The sequence below is a fragment of the Furipterus horrens genome, unplaced genomic scaffold, assembly GCF_987537825.1.
Source record: "Furipterus horrens unplaced genomic scaffold, mFurHor1.1.pri manual_scaffold_4, whole genome shotgun sequence".
NCBI classification, from domain to species: Eukaryota; Metazoa; Chordata; class Mammalia; order Chiroptera; family Furipteridae; genus Furipterus; species Furipterus horrens.
This window is the reverse complement of record NW_028327174.1, coordinates 21,285,734-21,312,512: the sequence shown is the minus strand read 5'-3', so window position 1 is coordinate 21,312,512 and position 26,779 is coordinate 21,285,734. Positions and strand designations below refer to the sequence as shown.

General features: G+C 40.2%; 1 protein-coding gene across 1 annotated transcript in view; it reads left to right on the top strand.

Annotated features, from left to right (window-relative positions):
* Nucleotides 1-26,779, top strand: part of ANO2 (anoctamin 2) — a 302,275-nt gene that overhangs the window by 122,123 nt on the left and 153,373 nt on the right. The window contains exon 10 of the mRNA XM_090275378.1: nt 23,675-23,809. Within this exon, the coding sequence (XP_090131504.1) occupies nt 23,675-23,809 (135 nt within the window). The remainder of the gene's footprint in view (nt 1-23,674; nt 23,810-26,779) is intronic.

Here is a 26,779-nt window from a genome sequence, read left to right as displayed (position 1 = left end):
CTCCTGACAAGGAGCTTCAGAGCTCCTCATGGCTCCCCTGCGGCTGCCTCCTAGCCCTTCCCTATCCTCCCAGGGCCTGAGGGATCTATCCCCAGGTTTCACAGCTGTTTGCATCTTCCGCTGAACCTCTATGGTTTCCTTGAACTTTCTCCTTCTCCCTCCACCAGTAACCCTCAGGCTTCAGTCTTTTTCCTCCCATCTCCTTTACTTATCCACCCATTTCAGCTACTCTATATCTGTTTACTCCTAGTGACGTCTTGCAGGCTTGGGGGCAAGTTACCCCACCTGGACCTGTTGACGGTGATTTTGGAAAGTGATAGAAGTATTTATAGGCCAGGGTAAGAGTGGTGCTGGGTAATGCCACACAGAGTTCAGCCTGGAAGGTTGTTTATGCTCTTGGAACTCTAACAGAGAACAGCCCCATCTCTCCATGGTTCGAATTAAATTGCAGATGCCCTTGAACTCAGGGTTAGGAACGTAAACAACTAGTGGGTCATAGACTTCAATCAGTGAACAAACTTGGCAGGAGAGAGGCCTGGTGAGGGCTGGCAGCAGATGGATTTTCCAATTGATGTTTTTCCAGGAGGCTTCCCTGACGGTGGATTCCAGGCATCAGAGCACCTCTCTTGGCCAGCACATCTGGGAGTGTGGCTCCTCCTTGGTTGTGAGACAATTGTGAGAGGAGTAAAGGAGAGATTTCCTTGTCTTTCTTTGATTTAACTTGTCCTGCTAAGGGAGGGGATTTAGAAAGAGGGTAGAGAGCTGAATGAATGGCCCGGGGAATCACACAGGGAGCCTGACATTTAGATTCCTGCTGTGACTCAGAGTCCCAGGAGCCTAAGCATAGGATGCTGTGATGAAGACTCAGCTTGCAATCTCCCACAGGCTGTGACTTGCTCATTGATTCACTGCACATTCGGAATAGTTACTGATTCAACAAGCACCGATACTATGGCAGGAACCATCCCAGGCACTGGTGATGAGAATATCCTGCCCCTCAAGGAACTTATAATCAACTTGAAAAAAAAATACATCAGCAAATACTACAGATCGGTGATGAATGTTTGGACAGAACATGAGCAGTGGGCTCTAGGAGGGACAGAAGAGGGCTCCTGGGTCAGTCAGAGGAGACCTCCTAGAAGATGCAATGACAGAACTGAGTTTGAATAAAGACTAGATGTCAGCCCTGGCCCATAGGATTCAGTTGGTTGGAGCATTGTCCTGTAACCAAAAGCTTGTGGGTTCAATCCCAGTCAAGGTGCCTGCAATTCCCAGTCCTGGAGTGTATGGGAGGCAACCAATCGATGCATCTCTCTCGCATCAATGTCTCTCTCTCCCCCTTCCTCTCTCCCTCCCTCTTTCCTTTCCCCTCTCTCTAAAAGCAATGAAAAAATGTCCTCAAATGAGGATAAAAAAAATTTAAAAAAGAAATGATGTCAGATGGGTGGAGGAAAGGGGATGGGCAATCCAGGAACAAAAAACATCATGAATTCAGGCATGAAGTAGCGCACACGGCACAGTCATTTGGGCTTTCAAGGAGCCGAATATGGCTGGAATGAAGATATATGTGAGAGATAAGGTGAGACGGGAGGCAAAAAAAAGTAGAGAACATCAGATCATGAAGCCAGCCTGAAATACTTAGCTCAAGTGATGTGCAAGGATTTTAAGAAGGAAACTGGTAAAATCAGACTTGAAGAATGTTAGTACTTTTCCCAGAAGTATGGCGTAGCCAGGGAAAAGCAAGGCCTTGTGGAAGTGAGACATAGTCTGGGTCTCCAGTAGGAAAGCGGGTGCCATGGTGGGCGACTGAGTTGTCTCCCCTGAGCAAAGTTTCTTCCGGGTCCTTGTAGAGGGAGACTTCAGAGGGGGAAACTGGAGCTCGGGGAAGACTGAGTTGTAGCCCAAGGCCACAGTGCAAATTGGCAGGGGAGCTGGGGCTTCTGAATGAAAGCCAAACAGGAGCAGTAACTCACAACCTTGTTCTAGGGTGGCCCTGTCTTCTCCATTTTCAACATTATCTGTTACCTGTAGAAATGAGTGGCAGCAATATTCATGGGAACATTTATAGAAAATCTATGCAGATTGCAAATTCACCATCACCCTGGCGTTTTGCCATGATGCTTTCTAAGAGCTGGATTTATATGTTTGTGCTTCCTCTCCTTCTACTCTCTGTTCCCTTGGGGGTAAAGATTATGAGGAACAAAGGCAGGACTGCTTAGCCAGCATCAGTCAATGGGCTGTTATCATGGGGTCTAGTCCCTAGTTCTGAGTCCTTGAGAATGGGAGGCCTACTTATCAGATTTTTCACTGGTACACAACAGGATAAAGTAGTTGCCTTGAAAGATAACAGTACCAAGATTCAAAATGTTCTTGACAAGAGGGAACCCTGAGCCAAAACCAACAAGGTGAAATGTAATAATGGTAAATGCAAAGTCAGGTTAATAACAGTATAGGACCAAGAAAATCTGATTTGGCAGGCACTTGTGTGAGAGAGATGGGGAGCAGAAGGGGGATGAGTAGACCACAGCTAAACATGAGCTCTCAGTTTATTGCCAAACACAAACTTGTCTTACACTGAAGTAATGAACTCATGGGGTACAGATTGTGGGTAATTATGGTATCACCACCCTTGAGTGGTCGGTCCACCATAGAAAATTGTGCTCAATTCTAGGTGTCTCATTTTAGGAGGTATGTTGACACTTGAGAAGATTCATAGATGTTGCAAGTTGGTGGAGATTTCGGCCAGTAGACCTTTCTTTTAAACCTAGTCCAAAAGATGTTTTTAAAAACATCTTTGAATCTACGCTCTCTAGTTCCCCACAGCTTCCAACATCCCTTATTGTCTTATAACCAGCACTCACATTTCGTTATGGCCTTTACCCTACGCACTTAAACGTGTGACCCTTGAATTAAAGCAATTCTAGCATCACACCAGACTCACTTGAGAAACCTTTTAAATACACATTTTCTACTTCCACATATGATCATGATGAGTATCTGGTGTAAGGCTAGATTTTCTGCCATAAAGAACTCTCAACTACTTAAAATATATGTAATATCTGTTTTTAGACATTAAACAATAGTCAGAGAATCCCTGAAAGAACAAGGTCATCCTTAAAGTTGTTCTAAATAAGTGCAAAATAAAATAGTAAGATGACAGACTTAAACTCCAGTATATTTGGCAATTACATTAAGTATAAATAGTCTAAATATAAAAATTAAGGTATAAATTATTAGATTGTATAAAAAGCAATATCCAGCTATGTGCTGCTTACTACAAGCATACTTTAAATATAAATGCACAGATAAGTTAAAAATAAAGGGGTGAAATGAGATGCACTATGTAAACACTAATCAAAAGAAAGCAGAAATGGCTCTATTAATATCAGACAGAGTAGGTTTATGGTAAGAAATATGATCAGAAATATAGGTAATACTCATATTGATAATGGGGACAACTCATTAAGAAAATGTAACAGTCCTATTTGGGATTGTGTGCATCTGATAACAGAGCTTTAAAATACATGGAACAAAAATAGGCAAAATAGAAAGGAGAAATAAACAAATCCACAATTATATTTGGCAATTTCAGCTCTCTCAGTTGTCGATAGAACATATAAACAGTCAGTGGAGATATGGTAGACTTGAACAACATTGTGAATGAACTTGTCCTAATTGGTATTTATAGAACACTGCAGCCAAACTGCAGCAAACACTTTTATGTGTACATGGACCATTTACTGAGCTAGACCATATTCTAGCTCATAAAACAAGTTTCAATGATTCTTAAGAATTGAGGCCATATGGCATACATTTTCAGACCACAGAGAGATTAAGCTACAGATCATTAACAAAAACAAAGTCTCATCTTGCCTCCTGCCCCCCCTGTTTATGCAGGACTGCACTTCATTCATCTGTGCAAGCTGACCTAAGCCAATTCAGTCAAGCACAGTTCTTTCTTCATAGACATAGTTAGCCTCTGAAGGAGTTTTGAAATAAGTGATATTTATTAGCAAGTATGAAAGAAGAAATAGTTCATAAGACCTGTTCAGGATGTCCCAGCTTATTGTTCTTTTATATTTTCTGATCATCTCCTTGCATGAAAGATTCACTCCAGGCAAAAACCTCAATCCTAGAAACAGAACTTTATCACCTTTATAACCAGTGTCAGGGAAACAGAATCCAGAGACTCAGCTGGACATGGGGCTATTTAGGGATTTAGCCTCAGACATCATCTCTAGGACATGGGGCATGGGCCTCCATGGATATTTATAAGCAAGAGGGTATGTCTGAAATATATCTGGCCATTTCACATTATTTGAATTCTTCCAGTTTCACCAAATGAGAGCCCTTTTCTAACATTTGCTATGCAACTCAACAGACCATTATTTTTACCTATGAAAATCCATTTCTGACACTCAGTATGCTAATTTACCAAGCGGGGCTTGTTGATAAAGACAAGGAAAGCAGAAATGCCACCTGTGATCACGGGCTTTCTGAATAGAGCGCCAGCTGAACACCTGGGCCGTCTTGCCTGGCACCTGCCTCATAACTTCAGTCAAACAAGACACATCCTCTCACACTTTTTGTGATGCATTATTTTAAAGTCAATTGCATGCGTTGTAACATTTTCCTGGATGGTTTACTCTTCTTTTAAAGATGTCCAGGAAAGGACTTCCTTTGGCCTCCCCTGGCAACCTATTCCAATATCTCACGAAGCCATCAAGGTTTTCTTTTCCCCTTCCATAACGGCTTCCAGGAATGTCTTTATTCTTGTTTTCAGAGCCTCCTTCAGAATGTGTGCAAGCCTCTACTGCCCTCTCTGCCCTGTAACTTTGATTTAGGACTCGCAGTTCCTTAGGCCAGAGAGTGGGTTTAGCTGTAGTTCATCGCTGCTGTGTTTATAAGGGAAGGATCATCCCATAGCCATGTAAGTGGCTATTTACTTTCTGTGGTTATCGCGCTACTTGTATTATGCTCAGATAATTAGTTCTGACTATCACTTTGTTCACTTGTAGTCTCTACTAAAGTCAAAGGAAGGACTGAACATGTTGACAGGTAGGACCTGCTAATGGACATTTCTCTGTGTCCTTCTGTGAAGGCTTTTGGAGCCTAAGAAATCAGACATTGCTGCTGAGAGGCCAGGGCCTGGGGTAAATGACTACTGTAAAATGAGGAGACACTGATTTTATTTGTGGTTTATTTTTTATTTTGCATAATTTCAAAATTACAGAAAATTTTCAAAAATAATACAAAGAACTCCCTTTTGTTGACACTCTAATTGTTCATATTTTGCCATATTTGCTCTCTCATTTTCTCTTTCTATACCTATGAATATATTATTATTATTATTAAACCATTTAAGAGTATGTGGCAGACATCATACCTCTTTACCCTTAAAAACTGTGTATTTTCTAAAGACAAGGACTTTTCCTTACAGTGTAATTTTCAAAACCAGGAAATTTAACATTGCTGTTATATCATTATTTATTTACTCTACAATCCATACTGTAATTTAAATTGTGTGAATAATGTCCAATATTTCAATTTATAGTTGGTATATCTGTTTAGTCTCCTTTAACTTGTAATATTTTCTTTATCTTTTGTGACATTGACATTTTAAAAAGGATCATTTTGTTAAAGGTTTCTCACTTTGGGTTTGTCAGGTTATTGTACCTATTGAGACAATATCTTGAAGGAAGGACTGGAGAAACTCCTTATCAAAGGCTCTGCTTGGTCCCTGTTCTTTAAAACGATGAAGTACTTTCTGAGAAAAGTAGGCTTTTTAGATTATTTAAACTGAGAGTAGAGAAGATAGATTAATGTACTTTTAAATGACCGTGTTTGTGTATATGGGGAGTGGGGGAAGTGAGCAAAAGTGTGAAAATGGGAGAAGGAAGCTTGGATAGAGAGATAGGAGTAAAGAAAAATTTTGATGAATGAGCACTTGGTTTGTCACTGTCAATGCACCATAAGTTTCCATAATTAATCAAATTAGCAACCAATCACATTTCTTATTTTAGATATGGAATCCTGGATCTAGGAGGGTCCTCCAGAGGCCATCTGATCCAACCCTTTGTCTCTGGACAGAAATCACTAGAAACATCAGATGGTCTGGGCTTTCCGATCCTTTTTGATACTTACAGAGGGGAGATACCACCATTTTTCCTTGCATAATGCAGAACTGGGGACTTGGGGAGCAAGAAAGGGTCAGATGAGGCTCCTGCCTTTAAAGGACCTTTAAAGAGCTCTTCTAAGCAAGATGCCTCAAATGACCATTCCCCACCATCATCAAAATTCTATAGGTACTCTGATTTATCAGTTGGTCTCTAAGAATTGTCTCTACTGTTTTTGGACTGTTCTGTCTGGACTGTGACACTCACCTTATAAGGCACTTAAGAGTCACTGTCTGAAGGAATTCCCAGACCCAGTTCCAACACCAGCAACATGTTTGAGAATTCAACTCAGTTCTGACACTATCTACCTGGAAATGAATCAGCTTCTACAGGTAAAAGGCTCAGTGTCATAAGACCGCCCTCCACTTCAGATGCTAGTTGCAAGTCTAGGTTGTTACCTGTGCTTCTCACTGACTGGCTAAAAATTAGAGGTTCCTATGAGCCCCTCCTTGGGTTTGATTAATTTGCTAGAGGAGCTCACAGAACTCAGAAAAACATTACACTTAAGTCATTACTGACTTACTACAAATGATATTAAAGGAAACAAATCAATAGGGAGATGAAGAAATATAGAGAGCGAGTCTTGGACAAAGGAACTTCTGTCCTTGTGGAGCCTGGGACCTAGCATAGTGCCATGTGGAAGGAAGTGTTCTTCCCCAATATGGGAGCTCTCTGAAAAGGACTAATAAGTTGTCCTTTTGAGTTTTTATGGAGACTTCATTATGTAGTCATGATTAACAAAGTTATTGGCCATTGGTGATTAATTCAACTGCAAGCCCTTCTCCCCTCCCTGGAAATCAGGGGTGGGATTTAAAGTTTCAATTCTCTAACCACTTGGTTGGCTCTAGTGTCACCAGCCCCCTTCCTTGGGTGGTGTCCAAAGTCACCTCACTAACATACTAAGAGACACCATTGCTGCTCTCCTTCATCAGGAAATCCCAACGGGATTGGGAGCTGTGAGCCAGGAACTGTGAATGAAGACTAATTATATTTGAGAAATATATTTTGGTCATCTAAATGACCAAATATATATGTATATATATATTTCTTACAAATCACAGTTTCTCACTGTCCTGTATTGTACATTATGCTTTCATGTGGAACTGTTCTTGGTTTGAGATGATCATATTTCATCGATTCTTAGAGCTTACCTATTGTAAAATACATATTTATGTCATTAATACTTTAAATTGATGAAATATAGTATGAGAGCATTGGTGGTAAAACCCATCATTTATACTCATGCATTCATTCACTTAACATTTACTCAACATCAAATGATGTGTAGTTTTGGTGGGCAGGCACAAAGAATCCTCTTCAGAACTTAGCTGAAATTCAAGAAAATAAAGGAAAAAAAAATGGTATTGGATAAACTTGAGCTTGCTCCACATTCCACCATTTCCTACCTTTATGATCTTGGGAAGCTCATCCAATTCCCCTATGTCTCAGTCCTCATTTATAAAATGGCCTTATTAGAGTAGACTCTCAATAAATATTTGTAAATAAAGTGATTTATAGGCACACAATTAATATGCATTGTTGTAAGAGTAAATTACAACTGATTATTCCTTTTCATGTTGAAATTGCATTCCCTCCACTCTATTGGAAGCCATTTTGTTCTATTTCCAGTGTAGATGGAGAATAGCAGGACACTTGCCCTTTGATATAGTCTGAGGACAGAAGTTGACTCACCCCTACACATTGGTGTTGAAACTGTAGGGAAATGATGTGTCACCTTACCCATGGAGGTGTCAGACATTTGGGGGGCATTTCATTCTAGTCCCCACTGGCATACCACATATCTGCTCCTACTAATTGCGGTTACTTTCCTGGCTGTCAGTGTTAATGACAGGGATGGGTGCCACTGCCATTTGGATTTGTTGACCAGACACACTTATTTTCCTAACATGTTCCAAGCTTGCTTAAAACCATCTACGCATTTTGGTCCCTTGCTGTTCTTTAGCTGTTTTCCTTTTCATTTTGAAATCTGTATGTGTTTTTCTGGCATGGGGAGAGGAAGATGGGTGTAGGAAAATACAATCAAATCCATGTGTATGTGATACATTTACCCTGAAATAAGGAAGCATTGTTGGGAAAGAGCCTTTGGATGACTTAGGAGATATTGTTATAAGTCCCACATTGGTCTCTTCATCTTCTCAGTCCTTGCTGTCATGTGCCAGGTTCTGAGAGGATCAAGTTCACATGAGGACACCGCTTTCTTCTCTTATTCTCTTCCTTGCTGCCTTCATCTCTGAGACCTTGTTTTCTTCTCTGCATCCTCAACATGAGGTGAAAGACAAATGATTGAATTTTCATTCTCTCTGGAGCCTCAACAATTATAGCCAATAATTGCTACCATGACTTCATACCCCATCTAGAGACCATCTCTTTTATCATCTGCAATCCTGAGCAGTCTTGGTTGGTATCCTAAGTGACAGCTAAGTGACTCCTGCAAACCCCATAACTCTTATAGCTTTTTTATTCTCTTCAAGCTCATGACAATTTTCACATCTGATTATTTTTAAGCTCATTTCCGTTCTTTCACTTCAATTCTTTTTGTGTGTACTTTATTTTTTATTGCTGTTCTTTTACAGTTGTCCCAATTTCCCCCCTGTTGCTTTCCCCTGCCCTGCCCACCTCCCACTCCCACAGTCAATCCCCATCCTGTTGTCCATGTCCGTGGGTCATTTATACATGTTCCTTGATTAGAATCTTCCCCTTCTTTCCCCTTTTCTTTTCTGCTTTCTCCCCTTCTCCCTCCTCTCTGGTCACTGTCAGTCTGTTCCTTGTTTCCATGCCTCTGGTTCTATTTTGCTTGTTTGTTTGTTTTGTTCATTAGGTTTCTCTTATAGGTGAGGTCATATGGTATTTGCCTTTTGCAGTCAGGCTTATTTCACTAAACATAATACTCTCCAGTTCAATCCATACTAGTGCAAAAGGTAGGAGTTCCTTCTTTCTTTCTGTTGTGCAATATTCCATTGTGTAAGTGTACCACTGCGTTTTGATCCACTCATTTACTGATGGGCACTTAGGCTGTTTCCAGCACTTGGCTATTGTAAATAATGCTGCTATGAACATAGGGGTGCATAGGTTCTTTTGAATTGGTGTTCCAGGATTCTTCATGTATAATCTCAGCAGTTCCATTTTTTATTTTTTTGAGGAATTCCATACTGTTTTCCACAGTGACTGCACCAGTCTGCATTCCCACCAACAGTGCACCAGGGTTTCCATTTCTCCACATCCTTGCCAGCACTTCTTGTTTGTTGATTTGTTAATGATGGCCATTCTGACTGGTGTGAGGTGGTATCTCACTGTGGTTTTAATTTGCATCTCTCTGATGACTAGTGATGTTGAGCATCCTTTCATATGTCTAAGGGCCCTCTGCATGGGATATCTGAAATTTTACTGCCTATGTTTTCTTCTAGGCTTTTATGGTGTCACAGCTTATGTTTAAGTCTTTTATCTATTTTGAGTTTATTCTGGTGTGTGGTGTAAGTTGGTGGTCCAGATTCTTTTTTTTTGATGTACCATTCCAGTTCTCCCAAAACCATTTGTTGAAGAGGCTATTTTTACTCCATTTTATGCTTCTGCCCCCTTTGTCAAATATTAATTGACCATAGAGACATGATTTTATTTCTGGGCTCTCTATTCAGTTCCATTGATCTATGTGTCTGTTCTTATGCCAGTACCAGACTGTTTTGATTACAGTGGCTTTGTAGTATAGTTTGATATCAGGTATTGTGATCCCTCCTACTTTGTTCTTCTTTTTCAAGATTGCTGGGGCTATTTGGGGTTGTTTTTGGTTCCATATAAATTTTTGAAATATTTGTTCTAGATCTGTGAAATATGTCATTGGTATTTTTATAAGGATTGCATTGAATCTATAAATTGCTTCAGGTAGTATGGATATTTTAATGGTGTTAATTCTTCCAATCCATGAGTATGGTATATGTTTCCATTTAGTTGTATCTTCCTTGATTTCTTTCTTCAGTGTTACATAGTTGTCCAAGAATAAGTCTTTTACCTCCTTGGTTACATTTATTCCTAGGTACTTATTTTTCTTGTTGCTATTGTAAATGGGATTTCCCCCCTACTTTCTGTTTCTGATATTTCACTGTTGGTGTACAAATATGCCTTCAGTTTCTGAATATTGACTTTGTATTCCACTATTTTGCCAAATTCACTTATTAGTTGAGTAGTTTTTTTGTGGTGTCTATAGGATTTTCTATGTACACTATGTCATCTGCAAATAATGGCAGTTTTACTTCCTCCTTTCCAATTTGGATGCCTTTTATTTCTTTTTATTGTCTGATCTCGGTGGCTAGAACTTCCAGTATTATGATGAATAAGTGGTGAAAGTGGGCACCCTTGTCTTGTTTCTGATCTTATGGGGAAAACTTTTAGTTTTTGCCATTGAGTATGATGTTGGCTGTAGGTTTTTTGTATATGACCTTTATTATGTTGAGGTATGCTCTCTCTAGTCCCACTTTGTTGAGTGTTTTTATCCTAAAAGGGTGCTGTACTTTATCAAATGTTTTTTCAGCATCTATTGATATGATCATGTGACTTTTGTCTTTCATTTTGTTTATATGGTGTATTACATTTATTACTTGTGAATATTATACCATCCTTGCATCCCTGGCATGAGTCCCACTTGACCATGTATCTTTTTGTGTGTACTTTAAAGAGATGTGTAACCTTAATGCATTTGCTGTCATATATCCAAAGCTTTGAAAGAAGTTTGGGGAAGGTTTGGATAAAGAATTTATTACCTTTCCCTAAAATCTGGAAGCTGAATTCTTTGGAGCCTGAAATGTTAAGGAGCACCTGTCCTCAAATTTGTGGAGTGGTCCTTCAGGGTATAACAGTGTTCTGTGCTCAGATACCTCAGGATACATGCCCGTGAATTGAAAACATGCAGCCTTTGACTTAAGCCTCAAGTTCTGCTAGGATTCTACACTGGAATACCAACCAGAGAAGGCACTGGGAACAAGAGGGCATCTAAGCTCAAGGAAGCTCCTTTTCCTCTAGTCCTTACATTAAAAGATGATGGAAGGAAGCTCATGGGTGGGAGCAATGACAAAGGCCACCCACATGTTCATTATTCCAGCGAATCAGCAGGCTGGTCACAGAGACTATTCCTGCCTCTGATGACTTTATTCCTAAGTAGCTCCCATGCAAATCACCTGAAGCTTTCTTTTACTTGCCATTACACAACACACAGAGGTACTCACTACACATGTCCATCATTCATGCATTCAACAAGGACTCATCATGTGCTGAGAAAGGGAAGAGCCTTGTATAATGTGCAGGTGGGGAGGAAAAGATATATAAGCCCTTGAGATGCTTTTAGTAAGGCTCAGGAGACAAGACACAACCACTTAAATAACAAGAGAGCAGAGCTGAATGAGTTCAGGCAATGGTGGCAAAAGGCATAACATTAGTCCTAGCATCTTCTGTCATAGCTGCTTGGCTCTGGGCCAGTTGTTTAAAACTGTGACCTTCACTCTCTTTTCCAAAGAGTAGTTGAGGGGATTGCATGTGATAAGGTATGTGAAGGTACTTTATACACTGTGAAGTGCTGTATGGATTGTCAGGGTTGTTGATCATAATAATAGAGCAGCATCACAATGTAGAGGAACTAATTTTTAGAATGTAACAGGCGAGGTATGAAGCTACACACCCGCCAACAGTGCTTATGGCTGGTGAGGGGGCTGAGGAAGGAACAGTTTGATTGGAGAGATGGGAGGGGATTTGAGGAAGACTGATAGTCTCCCATGTAGCCTTGACAAGCCTAAGCATCTTCACCCTCAGTCCGGATATGTGAGGACATGGTTTAGATGGTGTTAGCTTTGACAACTTTTCAAGCTGCTTTTATATTGAAGTGTTGAATGCTTCTTGGTTTCTTATTATCATTCACTGCTCAGCACACCAAAGGCTGCAGCTAAGGGAGTGGGCATTCTCAGAAGCAAAGGAGGTCCACTTTGGAGAGAGTAGAGGGAGAAAACTATTCTAACTTCTAAAGAAAAGGTTTATGGTGCTCAGGCTAATGCTTAATAGTTTGAAAAACAATTTGGAAGTTTTTCATTTTTATTCTTCTATAATTTTTAACATGACCCATATGGGCAATAGTGATTTTCTTGGTCAAGATAAGACAAGGGAGATTATTCCTATTTTGTAGGATTTATTTTTCTCTGTGTGTATGAGTATATTATATATAATTATTCATATTCTCTTATCCATTGGGCATAGTCTGGTGGTAGAGGAAGGAGTCATAGTCTACTGGCAATGAAAAGAAAGGATTTGGAATTGGCAAAACAGGGGGGCAGTAGAAGGAATCAAAGACTCTGAAGATAGACTTTGTTTGGAAATTCAAATGTGTAGCTAACTGAATGTGGACCTTGGCATGGGATTTAACTTCTTTGAGGCTTGCTTTTTTTCTATGCAAATAGGAGGAATAATTCCTAAACTCATAGGGTAGTGATTAAATCATCTATGTATGTAAAAAGCCATATAGGTGCTCAATAAATGTTCTTCTTCTTCCCTTCCTTGGTGAATGAATGAGAAGGAAGCAGATTTGAGAAAAGAGGTCACCGGAAAAGTTGCATACCCAGCAACAAAACAAACAGGGTTATTTTAAGGTGAGAAATGCACTGGGAATTTGAAAGAAAAACAACCAGGGCCCAGTTGAGATTCCACATGGGTGAAAACTGAGAAAGAAATGGGCTGCAGAGCTCAGGATGGGCATTGCCCACGTCTCGGGGAAGAGCAGACGTAGCCTGGGAGGGCTGGGCTCTAATTCAGTTCTCCTAGAGGTTCCAGTATGGCATCAGGTATTCTTCGAAAATATCAATGCCAACATTGCGCATGAGCTTTTGGTAAAAGCTGTGCTGTGTATCAAGACATTACTTCATCGACCTTTCAATATAAATGTAACTTTTCTTTTTTGGCAGATTTGTTACATGTCATAGTGCTGGTCTTTCCTTCTCTTGAGAATATTGAGAAAAAAAACCTGATGAACAATTCTTTTGTCATACAGAAAAAGTTTATTTTTTCTGCCACCCGCACACATTATGGAGTAGCAAAGTCAAAACTGTTCTTCAGCCTCTTCTTATTCTAATCTCTGGGCCTTTTTTCTTTTTGGAAGACTGTGGAGTCAGGAAGCCAGAGCAACGTGTGCTATTGTAGAATTTTAAAACCACCTTTTCTTTTGCTGTTTCAGTGGATGTCTGTAACTCAGTGAGACGGAGGTCATTTTCACTTAACAGTGACACCGACTTGCTGGGGGACCTCGAAGTGGGGCCATTCTGTGACAGCTGTGCAAGTTGTTGGCTGAACAGGGCAGCTGGCCAAGGGGGCATCAGTTTACCTGGTGCTCTCATCATGTCATGAACCCTGGCAACTCTTTTCTCATTAGACTGAAGGGGGCTTTGGTTTCTTCATGTACTAGAATTAATTTTAAAATCCTTATGGTAGAATAATTACATATTTTTAAGTCTGTATCCCCTTTTTTCTTAACGGGATTGGGAATTAGCATACCATGATGATAATAGTTAACATTTTTGCGTATTTACTATGTGCCAACTGCTGTTTCAAGCGATTGACTATATATTAACTCCTACAATTCTTCGAACAATCTTACGATGTATTGTCTTTATTTTCCCCACAATAGGCTCTGATTTCTACTTGTGGCTCTCTCTAGTTGTTGGCGATGATTTTGGACAAATCTGGTAATGCCCTTCAGCCTCCATTCCCTGATCTGTAAAATGAGAGGATTATTAACAAATCAGAAACTTCTAAATCCTCTCATTTCCCTTTTTGACTTGTATTGTTTAGGTAACACACTCAAATTGGTAATTGAGAGTGAAGGGAAATCCACAAGGGATGGGAACACCCCAGGGATCAGCAGCAGTGGGATGTTGGTAGCACCTTTAGGCCGGAAGGGGCAAGAGGAGCTTGTAGTTACAGAAGCTAAAGAGTGGTGCTGAAGCTGCTGTGCAGGGAGGCCTCGGACAGGAGCTGTGGCTCCCACTGCTAACCAAGGGCTCTGCAGCCAGCTAGCTGGTGAAATCAGTGCCCCACAGTCTTTATTCCACCACCCTTCAATTTTTCTACTGGTGCCTGCCATTGGCCAACCCAGCAGGCAGAGAGCCAGGGGGCCTGGTTGGCGCAACCCACTGAGGTCACCCTGTTGGGGTGCAGACCTGGTGGAGCTGGGTGGAGAGTGGGTCTGCAGCTCCACCCAAGGCACCTTCACAGCAGCATGTGTTTAATCCCATGAACTCCCTTAGGAATTGTTGTTAAGTCAGTATTATGTGGACAATGATGATGAAGAAATGATTCTAGGTAAAAATATTTTAAGTAAATATTAATGCATCTTGTATGATGAAATTTATTACATACAATCTTTTATAATATTCTTCATACACAAAGATGTTTATCCTTTTCCATTGTAACAAAGGTGGTGCACACTGTTTATATAATTACAATAAATTATCCAAGAAAAAAATGTTCCCACAAATACATTTTTAAGTAGCAGAATATGTCATCTTTGGTCTGGGAAATGATATATATTAAAAATTAGGTGAAAATTTATCATCATATTATAGCTTCAAAATAGAAAAAAAAACCACTTTTATGACTTGAAATTCAGTATATTAGCACTTTAAGTAAGAAATTTAGCTGGTTTATTATCTAATATTTATCCTTTATTCCTAAATAACAAGCTAAAAGAGAAAGTGTTTGGTTATATTTGCAAGGGCTTTTCTGCAGACTGCACATGGCAGTTGGGGACAATCTATCTCCCAATAAAAAGCCAATTTGGTCAATTAATATTTGACGAAGGGGGCAGGAGCATAAAATGGAGTAAAAATAGCCACTTCAATAAATGGTGTTGGGAGATCTGTACAGGTACATGCAAAATAAATAAATAAATAAGTAAATAAATGAAAATAAACCACCAACTTACATCATCAAAATCAACTCACATCATCAAAATCAACTCAAGATGGATAAAAGACTTAAATGTAAGTCATGACACCGTAAAGGTCCTAGAGGAAAACATAGGCAGGAAAACTTCAGATATCCCACAGAGCAATATTTTCACTGATATATCACCTAAGGCAAGGGATATAAAGGAAAGAATAAATAAATGGGACTAGATCAAATTAAAAAGCTTCTGCATGGCTAAAGAAGCCATCAGCAAAATGAAAAGGCAACGAACTGTATGGGAAAACATATTTTCCAATGATACCTTGGACAGAGTTTGATCTCCAAAATATGTAAAGGACTCATACAACTCAACACCAGGAAGACAAACAATCCAATTAAAAAATGGGAAAAGGACCCGAACATATACTTCTCTAAGAGGGTATACAGACGGCCCATAGACATATGAAAGAATGCTCAACATCACTAGCCATCAGAGAGATGCAAATTAAAACCACAATGAGATATCACCTCACACCAGTCAGAATGGCCATCATTAACACATTGCCTATGGGTGGCAAGAATTCTCAACATTTCTAAAAGGCATTTAAATACCCTGGTATGCAATGTGTTAACAAATCAACAAACAACAAGTACTAGCAAGGATGTGGAGAAAAGGTAACCCTAGTACAGTCCCTAGTACAGTGTTGGTAAGAATGCAGACTAGTGTAGCCGCTATGGAAAACAGTATGGAATTTCCTCAAAAAACTAAAAATGGAACTGCTTTTTGATCCAGGGATCCAACTGCTGGGTTTATACCCTAAGACTCCTGAAATACCAATTCAAAAGAACCTATGCACCCTGATGTTCATAGCAACGTTATTTACAATAACCAAGTGCTGGAAACAGCCTAAGTGCCCATCAGTTAAATAAGTGGATCAAAAAACTGTGGTACATTTACACAGTGGAGTACTACACAGCAGAAAGAAAGAGGGAATTTCTATGCTTCTTGACAGCATGTATGGGACTGGAGAGTATTATGCTAAGTGATATAAACCAGGTGGTGAAAGACAAATACTATATAATTTCACCTTTAAGTGGAACCTAATGAACAAAAACAAACAAATGAGCAAAATGGAACCAGAGACACAGAAATAAGGAACAAGCTGACAGTCACCAGAGGGGAGAGGAGAGGGGAAAGAAGGGGAAGGGTCTAATCAAGGAACAAGTATAAAAAAACCCATGGACAGAAATAACAGGGTGGGGATCAACTGTGGGATCAGGGGGCTGGGCAGGGCAGGGGAGAGCAATGGGGGAAAAATTGGGACAGTTGTAACTGAACAACCATAGAACTAAAAAGAGAGAAAAAAAGCCAATTTGATATAACTGAATATAATAGCTCCATCCCTTAACAATGGTTTTGGTAATGACATATCTCTATATGTCATATAATAGTTTTGATTATTTGTATGCATTTTATGGACCTGCGTGAACATCATTGAAGAAAATGTACTGAGTTCTTTCTTGCCATTTTTTTTTGCTCTGCATTAGCATGCTATATTTCATCATCAGTGTTCCTTATGTTTCCATCTTTATTTAAAGATTGGTCATGGGTAAAAATAAAATAAAATAAAATAAAATAAAATAAAATAAAAAACCCAAACAATATTTTAGAATGAAATGAAAGCAATGTAAAATGGCCAAAACCACTAGGTGATAAATGATTGGGGGACGAGCCATGAGCATGTGTCTCTAATTACCATCTGCTGTGTACTTGGAAGCTCTCACACTGCTCATTAATAAACAGAAACTTTCTAAATAATCATTTTATGTATTGTGTATTTAACAAATAGACATCAGAACACATGCCATCACTGCCTTTGCTGATGTGAATGCGCTTCTGGGGGTTATAGGGCTTTGTAAATCACTGAGTGGAGAATTTTGTTGTAGATGATCCTTAGGGTTCTTTTCAATTTTTTATTAAAATAGAAAATTAATCATAATGTTTTGCAGGCTGGAAGGCTCAAGTCTGCACTATCATCTACCCTGTGACCTAAGAGACATAAGTCACGGGACTTGAAATCTGGCAGCCCTGGATTGGAGTCCAGATTCTATTTTCTTAGCTAAGTGACCTTACACAAGTTACTCAACTTCTCTGAGCTGTGCTCCCTCCACCCCTGGCACAGAAGAGGGAGAGGCCTAGTAACCCCCTTATGGGGTTACTGTGAGGATTTAGTCATTCCTTAAACAAATGCTTATTGAGTCACTACTACTTCCCAGGTATATTCTAGGCGCTAAGGAGACAGTGGTGGATAGGACAGAAAATGCGTCTGCTCTCATGAAGCTTACGTTCTAGCAGCAGAGGTGGACAAACACACCGATACATTTAGAAGATAATGTTAGGCAATGAGAAGTGTTAGGAAGGAAAATGAAGCAAGGTGAGAGGTTGGGTGACGTTTAGGGTGGAGTGATTAAAAAAGGCCTTTCTGAGGAGGCGATGGGGGGGCAGAGACTGAAAAAGTGAGTGTGACCTCTGAGGAAGGGGGTGGTCCAGGCGCAGCCAAGGCCCTGAGGTGGGTGCAGTTGTGGTGCATATGAGGAACATAAGGGGCCAATGAGTTGGAGCAAAGCCAAAACGGGGAACATCAGGAGAAAAGGAAATTAGAATTTTAACCAGGGCAGGGCTCCAAGGTCTAAATCAGGAATTTCCCAGGGGACAGCCTTCGTGTCAGGAGCTCCCTCCCCTCTTCTTCCCCCACCCTTCATCCTTGGCTGGATACTACCTTGTAGAGCAGTGGTTCTCAACCTGTGGGTTGCGACCCCTTTGGGGGGTCAAATGGCCCTTTCACAGGGGTCACCTAAGACCATTGGAAAACACATATATAATTACGTATTGTTTTTGTGATTAATCACTATGCTTTAATTATGTTCAATTTGTAACAATGAAAATACATCCTGCATGTCAGTTACTTACATTACAATTCATGACAGTAGCAAAATTACAGTTATGAAGTAGTAATGAAAATAATTTTATGGTTGGGGTCACCACAACATGAGGAACTGTATTAAAGGGTCGTGGCATTAGGAAGGTTGAGAACCACTGTTGTAGAGGGAATAGTGGTGGGGACACCCTTGGGATAGGAAAAGCCATTCTGACAGGGCGCTTGAGCCTTGAATTGACTGAATATTTAACCCATGTCAGCCCCATCTCACAGTTTCAGTAAGGAGAGGCCTTGGCTGATTTGCCTGGCTTCTTCTGTAGCTGGGAAATTCCAGGCTGTCTTTCAGAGAACAACCATTGTGAACTTTAATTAAAGGCTCAGCACTTTCTCTTTGGGCACCTGCCCCTAATGCTGCTGCGGGCACCCAAATCTGTTTGCCTCTAATCCATTGCCTCCTGAGGGACCGGGAAAGCCTGGCAGCTTTTTGTGAGACTAGAAAGGAAGGCGTTGTGGACTTGGCAGGAGCTGAGAGCAAAAGTTTCCTTCTCCAGCTGACAGGGCTGGCTCCTCTGGAACATGTCTGCTGGCACATTGGCTCCACGCTAATCATCTCTTGCTCAGCTTCTGATCTGACGATTTGGGAATGGTGCTGACATCCTTCGGCCTCCATCACTGCCTTGGGCTGCTTGTCAGACGCCAACTTGCATTTCAGGGCTGGCCGCTGTGTTCTGGAAGCCTTGTCTTTTGTTAGCTTGGTCTTTGTGCTTCATTCAAGTGAAAACTGCCCTTCAGTTCTGGTGACAGACTGCACCTGAAAGTTACGTATGTCTGACATGGATGAAATGCTGTCTGGTTTGAAGGCAAGAGAATGGACTAGATGATCTCCAGGGACTCTGCTGGCCTACAGATTATAGGACATATGGTATCTTTTAAAAATCATTTTAAAATCAAAGTATAATATATAGAAAGGTGTATATATAATAAATATACAGCTTGCTGAATTTTTGCAAAGTGAACACTCCCCATACCACCAGTACTCAGATAAAAGAAAAACATTGTTAGTATGCCAAAGTGCTCCCCAGCCCCCACTACACTCCCCTTCCAGTCACTTCTTTCCTAAGGCTAACCACTATTTGGACTTTTAGTACTGTTATTTTGTTTTTGAACTTTATATAAATAGAATAATATAGTATATACATTCTTTAGTGTCTGGCTTCTTTTGTTCAACATTATGTTTGTGAGATTTGTTCATATTGTTGCATGTTCTTGTAATTTTCCTGTAATTTTTCATTCTGATTGGGCAAATATATCACAACATATTGATCCATTCTATTATTGACATGCATGTCAGTTTGAGGCTATTATAAATAGTGCTGCTGTGAACGTTCTTGTATGCATCTTTGGGTGTGCATATATTCATTCCTGTTGAGTATAAACTTAAGAATGGAGTTGTTGGATCATAAGGGAAGCCTATGCTCACTTGTAGTAGATATTGCTAAGCAGTTTTTCCAAAGTGGCTCAATCTGTATACATCCCACAAGCACCATGTGAGGCCTTCTGGTTTCTCCACATTTGGTCAACACTTGAGATTTTCCCTTTTTCTTTTCCCTTTCTCACGAATGTGTAGAGGTATTGCATCATGACTTCATTTGCATTTCTCTGGCGATCTGATGATTAGGGAAGTTGAGCACCTTTTCATATGTTTATTGGTCACTTGGGTATCCTTTTTTATGAAGGGTCCCTTTGAGTGTTTTGCTCATTTTGTATTGGAATATTTGCCTAATTCTTACTGATTTGTAGAAGTTCTTTATGTATTGTGGATACAAGTCCATTGTTGGATAGATGTATACAAATTTTTTCTTATTCTGTTGCTAGTCATTTCACTCGGTATTGTCATTTGATGAACAGAAGTTCTTCATTTCAATATAGTGGATCACATGGATTTTCAGAATAATATGTCGTCGGCAGCCGTCCGTCTCGAGAGACGATGGTGTAGCTTCTTAAGAGTCTATCTGCACCGCCGAGAATGGTTGTGCAGTCCGACTTGGGAGTGACACGGTATCTGTCTCCTCCCGTGTTGAATCGACATCTTGCGATGACGCTGGAGTGTCCTCTCCAGTGAAGCTGAAGCTACAGAGCCTCGAGAGACGATGGTGTAGCTTCTTAAGAGTCTATCTGCACCGCCGAGAATGGCTGTGCAGTCTGACTCGGGCGTGACACGGTATCTGTCTCCTCCCGTGTTGAATCGACATCTTGCGATGACGCTGGAGTGTCCTCTCCAGTGGAGCTGAAGTTACAGAGCCTGGGCAGGGTGATATGGAGGGTCTGCTGTTGCCCATGCAGCAGACCCCCCCTCTCTTCGCAGCTGAAGGGTCCAAGGGAAAGACGGAGTCAATACAGCTTGGCTTCAGGTGCGCCGCAGGAGTTGCCGGTGTTGACTACAACGTCAAACCGCCTTAGGGACTCCGGCTCCGGATTTTCTGTCGGGGTTTACTCCCTTAGCCTTTCCGCTGAAGAGGTATGCCGCAAGGCAGCGGAGGTTTTTTGGAGTCAGAGTTTTCCTTCTCTGATGTGCCCTGACTGGAAGATCGAACCAGCGACACTTAGCTCGCAGGCCGACGCTCAATCCACTGAGCCAAACCAGCCAGGGTAAGAATAATATAATCAACATTAATTAATATTTATTGCTTGCTTCCTATGTTCTCATATATCTCGCTCATTTAATTTTTACATTAACATATTTTTAAATAAGAAAATGGAGCTGAGAGAAGTTGAGAAACTTTCCCAAGTTAGGAAACAGCAGAGGCCAGAATTATTTCCAGCTCTTCCCACTGCAGAGCCTATGCTCTCTGATCTGTTACAGCACAAAGGGTACCAACTGATAGCCCCTGGTCATTGTCTAGTCCTTGGATGTTCTTTCTTTGGCTTGCACATTTGTATTTCAGTCAAATTACGTGCCAAAATTGAAAAATTAGGAGAAACGCAGATTTCTAAATTTTCTTGTAAAATTGTGGGATCTAGAGATACTTGTCCCATTTCCCCACATGGCTCCCTGGGCTGCTGGAGCTGAGTAGTTATTGCTCCCTGAAGATGGACCTGTGCTCTTTAGTTCTCCGCTGGAGAAACTCTGGTTTGTCATGTTTGGCCTTGTTCGGTCACTTTGTTTCCCTCCTGGCTCCTGGCTGTAAATACTCCCTTTGTTCCTTTGTGTGTTACATCCCCCCTTCTTCATTTCCCGCTCCCATACTTCTTCACCCCTGCCACCCCCGCTGAATTAAAGAGTTTCTCTTTCCACCTTTGGTTTTCAGAAATTTGATTATGATGTGTTTAGGTTTGTGGGTTTTTATTTTTGTTTTCGTATTTATTCTGTTTAGGGTTTTCTGGAGTTCTTGGATCTGTGTTTTGATAATTTTGATTAATTTTGGAAAATTGTTTAGCCATGATCCATCCAAATATTTTTTCACTCCTGTTTCTGTTAATTCTTCTGGGACTTCAATAACACATATGACAGTTGCTTTGATATTGTCCTGCAGATGTTGATTGCTAAAATTTTTTCTTACTCCTTTTTTCTTTTTGTGTCTTAGTTTGGGTAATACTTATTGACTTACATTCATGTGTATTTATTGTGTGTTTGACTGTGTTCAGTCTCCTGCTAAGGCTCTCTAATGAAGACGTTTTCATGTCTGATATCATTTGTTGTTTTATTTTCTAGCATTTCAATGTTACATTTTTGCATTTCTGCCTCTCTATGGAAATTCCCAATTTTCTCACACATGTTCTTCAACTTTTGCATGATATTCTTCCCTAACATATTAATTTTAATTATTTTAAAGTCTGATAATTTTGGCATCTAGATCAACTTTGGTTTTGTTGATTTCCTTATTTCTTGACCCTAAAAATTGATTTATTATTTTCTATGTGTCTTAGTATTTTAAATCGAATTCTGGACATTGCATGCAAAAGGGCAGTAGAAACTGAGGCACATGGTGTTTACCCCTGGAAATGTGCTTATGTCTCTTCTGTCAGGCTGTTAGTGAGGGGAGTGGAGTCAATGCAGTCAGAGGATGAGCTGGGCTTGGATTTTGTCATTGCTAGAGTCACCTTCGCTGTGCTACAGATTTCAAATTCCTTCAGCAGTAGGATGCCATCACCACTTGCTTTGGAGATTTTGTTCTCATTGTTCCTTTTCTATCATCAAACTCTCAGCAGTCCTTTGCCACAGAGGGGTCTCCCTCTTGCCCCTCCCCCAGCTGCTGACTCAGTGCTTAAGGCTTTTGATTTGAATGGGAGATGGTGTGGGGTGATGGGTGGGCTTTCATGGCTGCGTGGGGAACTAAAGGAGGTCTCTCCATTTCCCTACCTTGCCCATTGTCCTCCTCATAAGTACCAGGTGGTGGTCATCGGATAAGATTTTAAGAATGAGTGCACATTCTTCTTGTGTCTGGAGCTCCCAGGTATCCTAACCTGCCGTGCGAACCTACACTCAGCCTTCCAGAAATTAAAAACAATTTCTCTGTTTCTTCTTACTCAGTCTTATGGTGACCAACTTTTCCTTCTGTGCTCTGTCAAATGTGAAACTGTTTGTGTGTTCGACCATCTTTCCTTGGAGGGGCTTCTCTCTCTTGCTTTAAAATTTAGTTCATCTGGTTCCCTTGCAACCTCCACTCTTGATGGGTTCAAGAAAAGTTTTGATTTTATGGATTATCCAGATTTCTCTTGTGGTTAGGGTAGAAGCTACATTTTCTTGCAGTTGTCTACATCCTAACTGGGAGCAGGACTTCTGGTAGTGGATAAAGAGCCTGTTCACTGTTCTCCTCACTCTTAGTGCTTCATCCCGTTTCCCTCCTGGATTTTATGTCAGAGGCTCTTGCAAAATAGAACACACTACTCTGTGGATTGTATTTTTCTCATCAGGTGTCCATAACCAATATTTATGTAAGGGAAAACCCCTTTTTAGAGGCTTAATGTGATAATTTACTAACTTTATGAGCTGGAGATAAAAAAAGATATGACTTAGTACATTTTCTTTTTAAAACGAACCATTTAAAAGATTATAAGAGTAATTCATTAACAAAGTAGAGTGTTAAAATACAGGAAGATTAAAAAAACAAAGAAATAAAAACTACCCATAATTTCATTAACTAAAGAAACCATTACTACTATTTAATCAAATTTGTTATAGTCATTTTTTTAGTATGTTTATGTTAGTTTATCTACATACAAATACATCCTCAAGTATTTTGTATTTTGTTTAAATAAGCTAGTTCCAAAAGCTGTGTTTTTTCCTGTGGGTTAAGTAGTATGGCACTCATGAAATGATGATGTGTTATTCATGTTTTTCTGGTGAAGATGCCAAAATGTATGGAATATTTTTGGTTTGCTGTTAGGGCTGGATTCCTTCTTGTAGCTATTTCACACGAGCAGCCGGGACAGGTGTGTATATGTTATTCCAATGGAATGTAATTCATTTCAGAAAAGTCCAGTTGTTGATTCCTTGTGCTGAGGTCCCCCTTTCCTCATGTAACTTCCATTCCTTTTTATTTATGCTGGCCCATTGTCAAGTTCAGAACCAACATAAATGAGGAAAGTATATAATATTCTTAATATGTGTTCTACTTTCTTTTCCAGAAAGTATTTTGGAGAAAAAATTGGACTGTATTTTGCTTGGCTTGGATTATATACATCGTTCCTCATCCCATCTTCTATAATTGGGGTGATTGTGTTTCTTTATGGATGTGCAACCATTGAAGAAGATATTCCCAGGTAAGACGATTTGAAAGAAAAAGACTTGATTCCCATGTTAGTAGTTTGGAGTTTCATCTTAGTTGAAAGTACATTTCACACATCTCCTTCCAAAGTCCTCTATCCTTCTTCTTCCCCTACTACACATGTAACTTGTCTCCAGAGACAGATCTGGGAGCTACATATTCTGGAAATGGCTTCATAGTGATGCTGAACATGACACTTTCTTTCCTATTCAAGCTTTTCTCCAGAGCCAGCATCTGAGGTGGGCAGGTAGATAATGCCTGATGAAAAAATTGTGCCTGAGAAATGTTTTTTTCCCTTAATCTCATGATGCCCCCACCCCCTGGTTTCTCACAAAATCTAAGGTAGGAAATATTGAATCGTATTGGGTATAGATCGCATGTCCATGGGTCCAACACTGTTGGGATAAAATGCTGTGAGGCTATCTGTAGAAGCAGGCATCTCTGGAACTGAGGAGGGCTCAGCCTCTTGTTCAGGAGTCAGAAACTACTCGGAGGTGACAGTTCCCATGGTGGGGCTCTTGGAGAACCGAGAAATGGAACAAAGCCTTGTCCTTACAGGGAAGAGGGAACCTACACAGAAAGTAAGCATTTAACAAGTTACTTTTTCCAATAAGCTGTGAAGTCTTCCAGAGGGCTCATATCTTCCTCAGCAGCCCAGTAGCTTCAACTGGCCTTGTCCGATATGTCCTCAGAAAACACAACTCCAATGTTTTCGTTGCCCAGTTGTGATTCCTAGAAAGCTAGACCTCAGGTTGATCAAAACTAGACATCACCATACTGTGCTTAAAGAACCAATGCTAGTATAGTGGGACTTAGAACTCGTGACTGTATGGGAATACATAACAGTGACCAGTGCAGCTGGAAATGACTGTGGTCTCTATGTTGTTGAAAGCTCAGTTCTTTTTGCCAACATAGTAAAGAATTACAGATCAGCAAGCCAAGTAGTATATAAGGCAGAGTTTATTAGTATAGCTTCAAGGAAGAGAACAGGCCTTTCCAAGGGTGGTGAGAGAGGCATAGGCACCTTGTCCTGAGGACTTATATAATTTGTGGGATGGGGTGAAGGTTAGTATGACATTAGAGAATTGGAGTGACATATTGAATGGTGCATAATGGTGATGCTGACCACACATGGTTTTCCACAAGAGGATGTGACCACCTAAACATAGGCATGGGTCCTTATTTTCTGCTATGGGCAACATCTGGTCATCCATTGTGAAACAGCTACATGACCAGAGGCAGTTAGTCAAAATTATTTGGGGCTGCTTTTCTGTTAAGAACAATGGACCCCTTCCTACCTTCCTTCTCTTTCCTAATTTTCTAACTCCTACCTAGCATATACATGCTGCAAAGACATGTATCTATGCACATGCACACACACTCATATATGTGCAGATGTAAAATGTGATTATTATCATTGCAGATGTATTACATTGCCTGTCAGAGTGTGTGATGTTTTAAAACCCATTCATGAGTTACAGAATCAATTTAATGATTATATTTTTATTGTATTTTTCCATTACTATTTATCCCCCTTATACCCCACACCTGCAATCACCACACTGCTGTCCATGTCCACGAGTCTTTTTACTTTTTGCTCAATCCCTCCAACCCCCTAACCACCCCCTGAGCTGTCAGCCTGCTCTCTATCTATGAGTCTGTCTCTATTTTGCTTATTAGTTCATAAACTAGAATAAGATAGGAGAGAATAGAGTGAAATATAATATTAGTATTCATCACAAGAAAGAAGTATTGTTGCATGAGATTTTATTTAGATATACGAATGTTTATGGCAAGATGCAAAGATAGTACTGCAATGTATCCTTTGCCCAGTTTTCTCTGATGGTCATGTCTTGTATAACTACAGTACAATATCAAAACCAGAAAATCCACATTACGTGGAACTTTAAATGGAACCTTTTATTGCCAATAACTTTGATATGTGAGATACAAGTATCATTTATAAGTAATAATTCCATATGTGCATGATACATGTATAGAACTTTCCTCTACTTACCAGGGGATTGGTTCCATTTGTTAGGTATTTGCTTACATGGGTAGGAAAGACTGGAGCATTTTTAAAAAGCTGATTAATCTAAACCATATTGAAAAGAAACTGGTTACTTTAGGTCTGCACCTTAGGAACAGATGTTCTGTCTGAATTTCCCGAATAATTGCCTCCTTGCACCTCTCTCTTTCTGCCAGCACCTAACTTGTGAGCGGCGAGTCACTCATTAAGAACACCATTCACTCTGGGTTTTTATCAGCCTATGCTTTCTAGACAGAATGGCAGATTGAAGAAATACCCTAGTAGATTTATAGCCACAGCTACTTCTAACTAGAAACCTATGGATTGTGCAGCTAGTGAATAATCTAGACATGATTTCAGTTCTAGGTCAGCTGCCCTCATCTTTCAGCTTGTCTAGAGACAGCCTCTCTCAGACAATACAAAGTCATTTTAAAGTCATCCTGAGGCAGAATTTCTTTTGAATTCTGTTCAAATTGCTTACATCGAAAAACCAAAGCCAAAGCCCAAACCAAAACAACCCAACTCAATGCACACGAAGCGTTCTGACTTCCAATTTAAATGATTGGAGAGTATCCAAGCAACAGGGCTGCCGCTTTGTACACATGATTGATACGTGACTGTACTCTAATTTTAAAACCAGTTATTTACATAGCAGTTAAGTTTCAAAATGCTTTGCACCAAGCTGGTTGCTAATACTTCTTCATTCCTGGCTGTTTAGCACTGACTAGATTTGATTAGGAGTAGGCTGAGTAGGATTATCCCTCCCCCAGTCTATGTGTAAAAAACCTCTAAACAACAAAGACCCTAACACACATGCTTAAAGTATAGCACTGAGAACTCAGATGTTCTCACACACGCCTTGAAAGCACAGCGCTTTACTGGAATGTATACAGACCAACAATTTTCCTTGTGAATTTGTTTTCCAAGAGGGTAGTC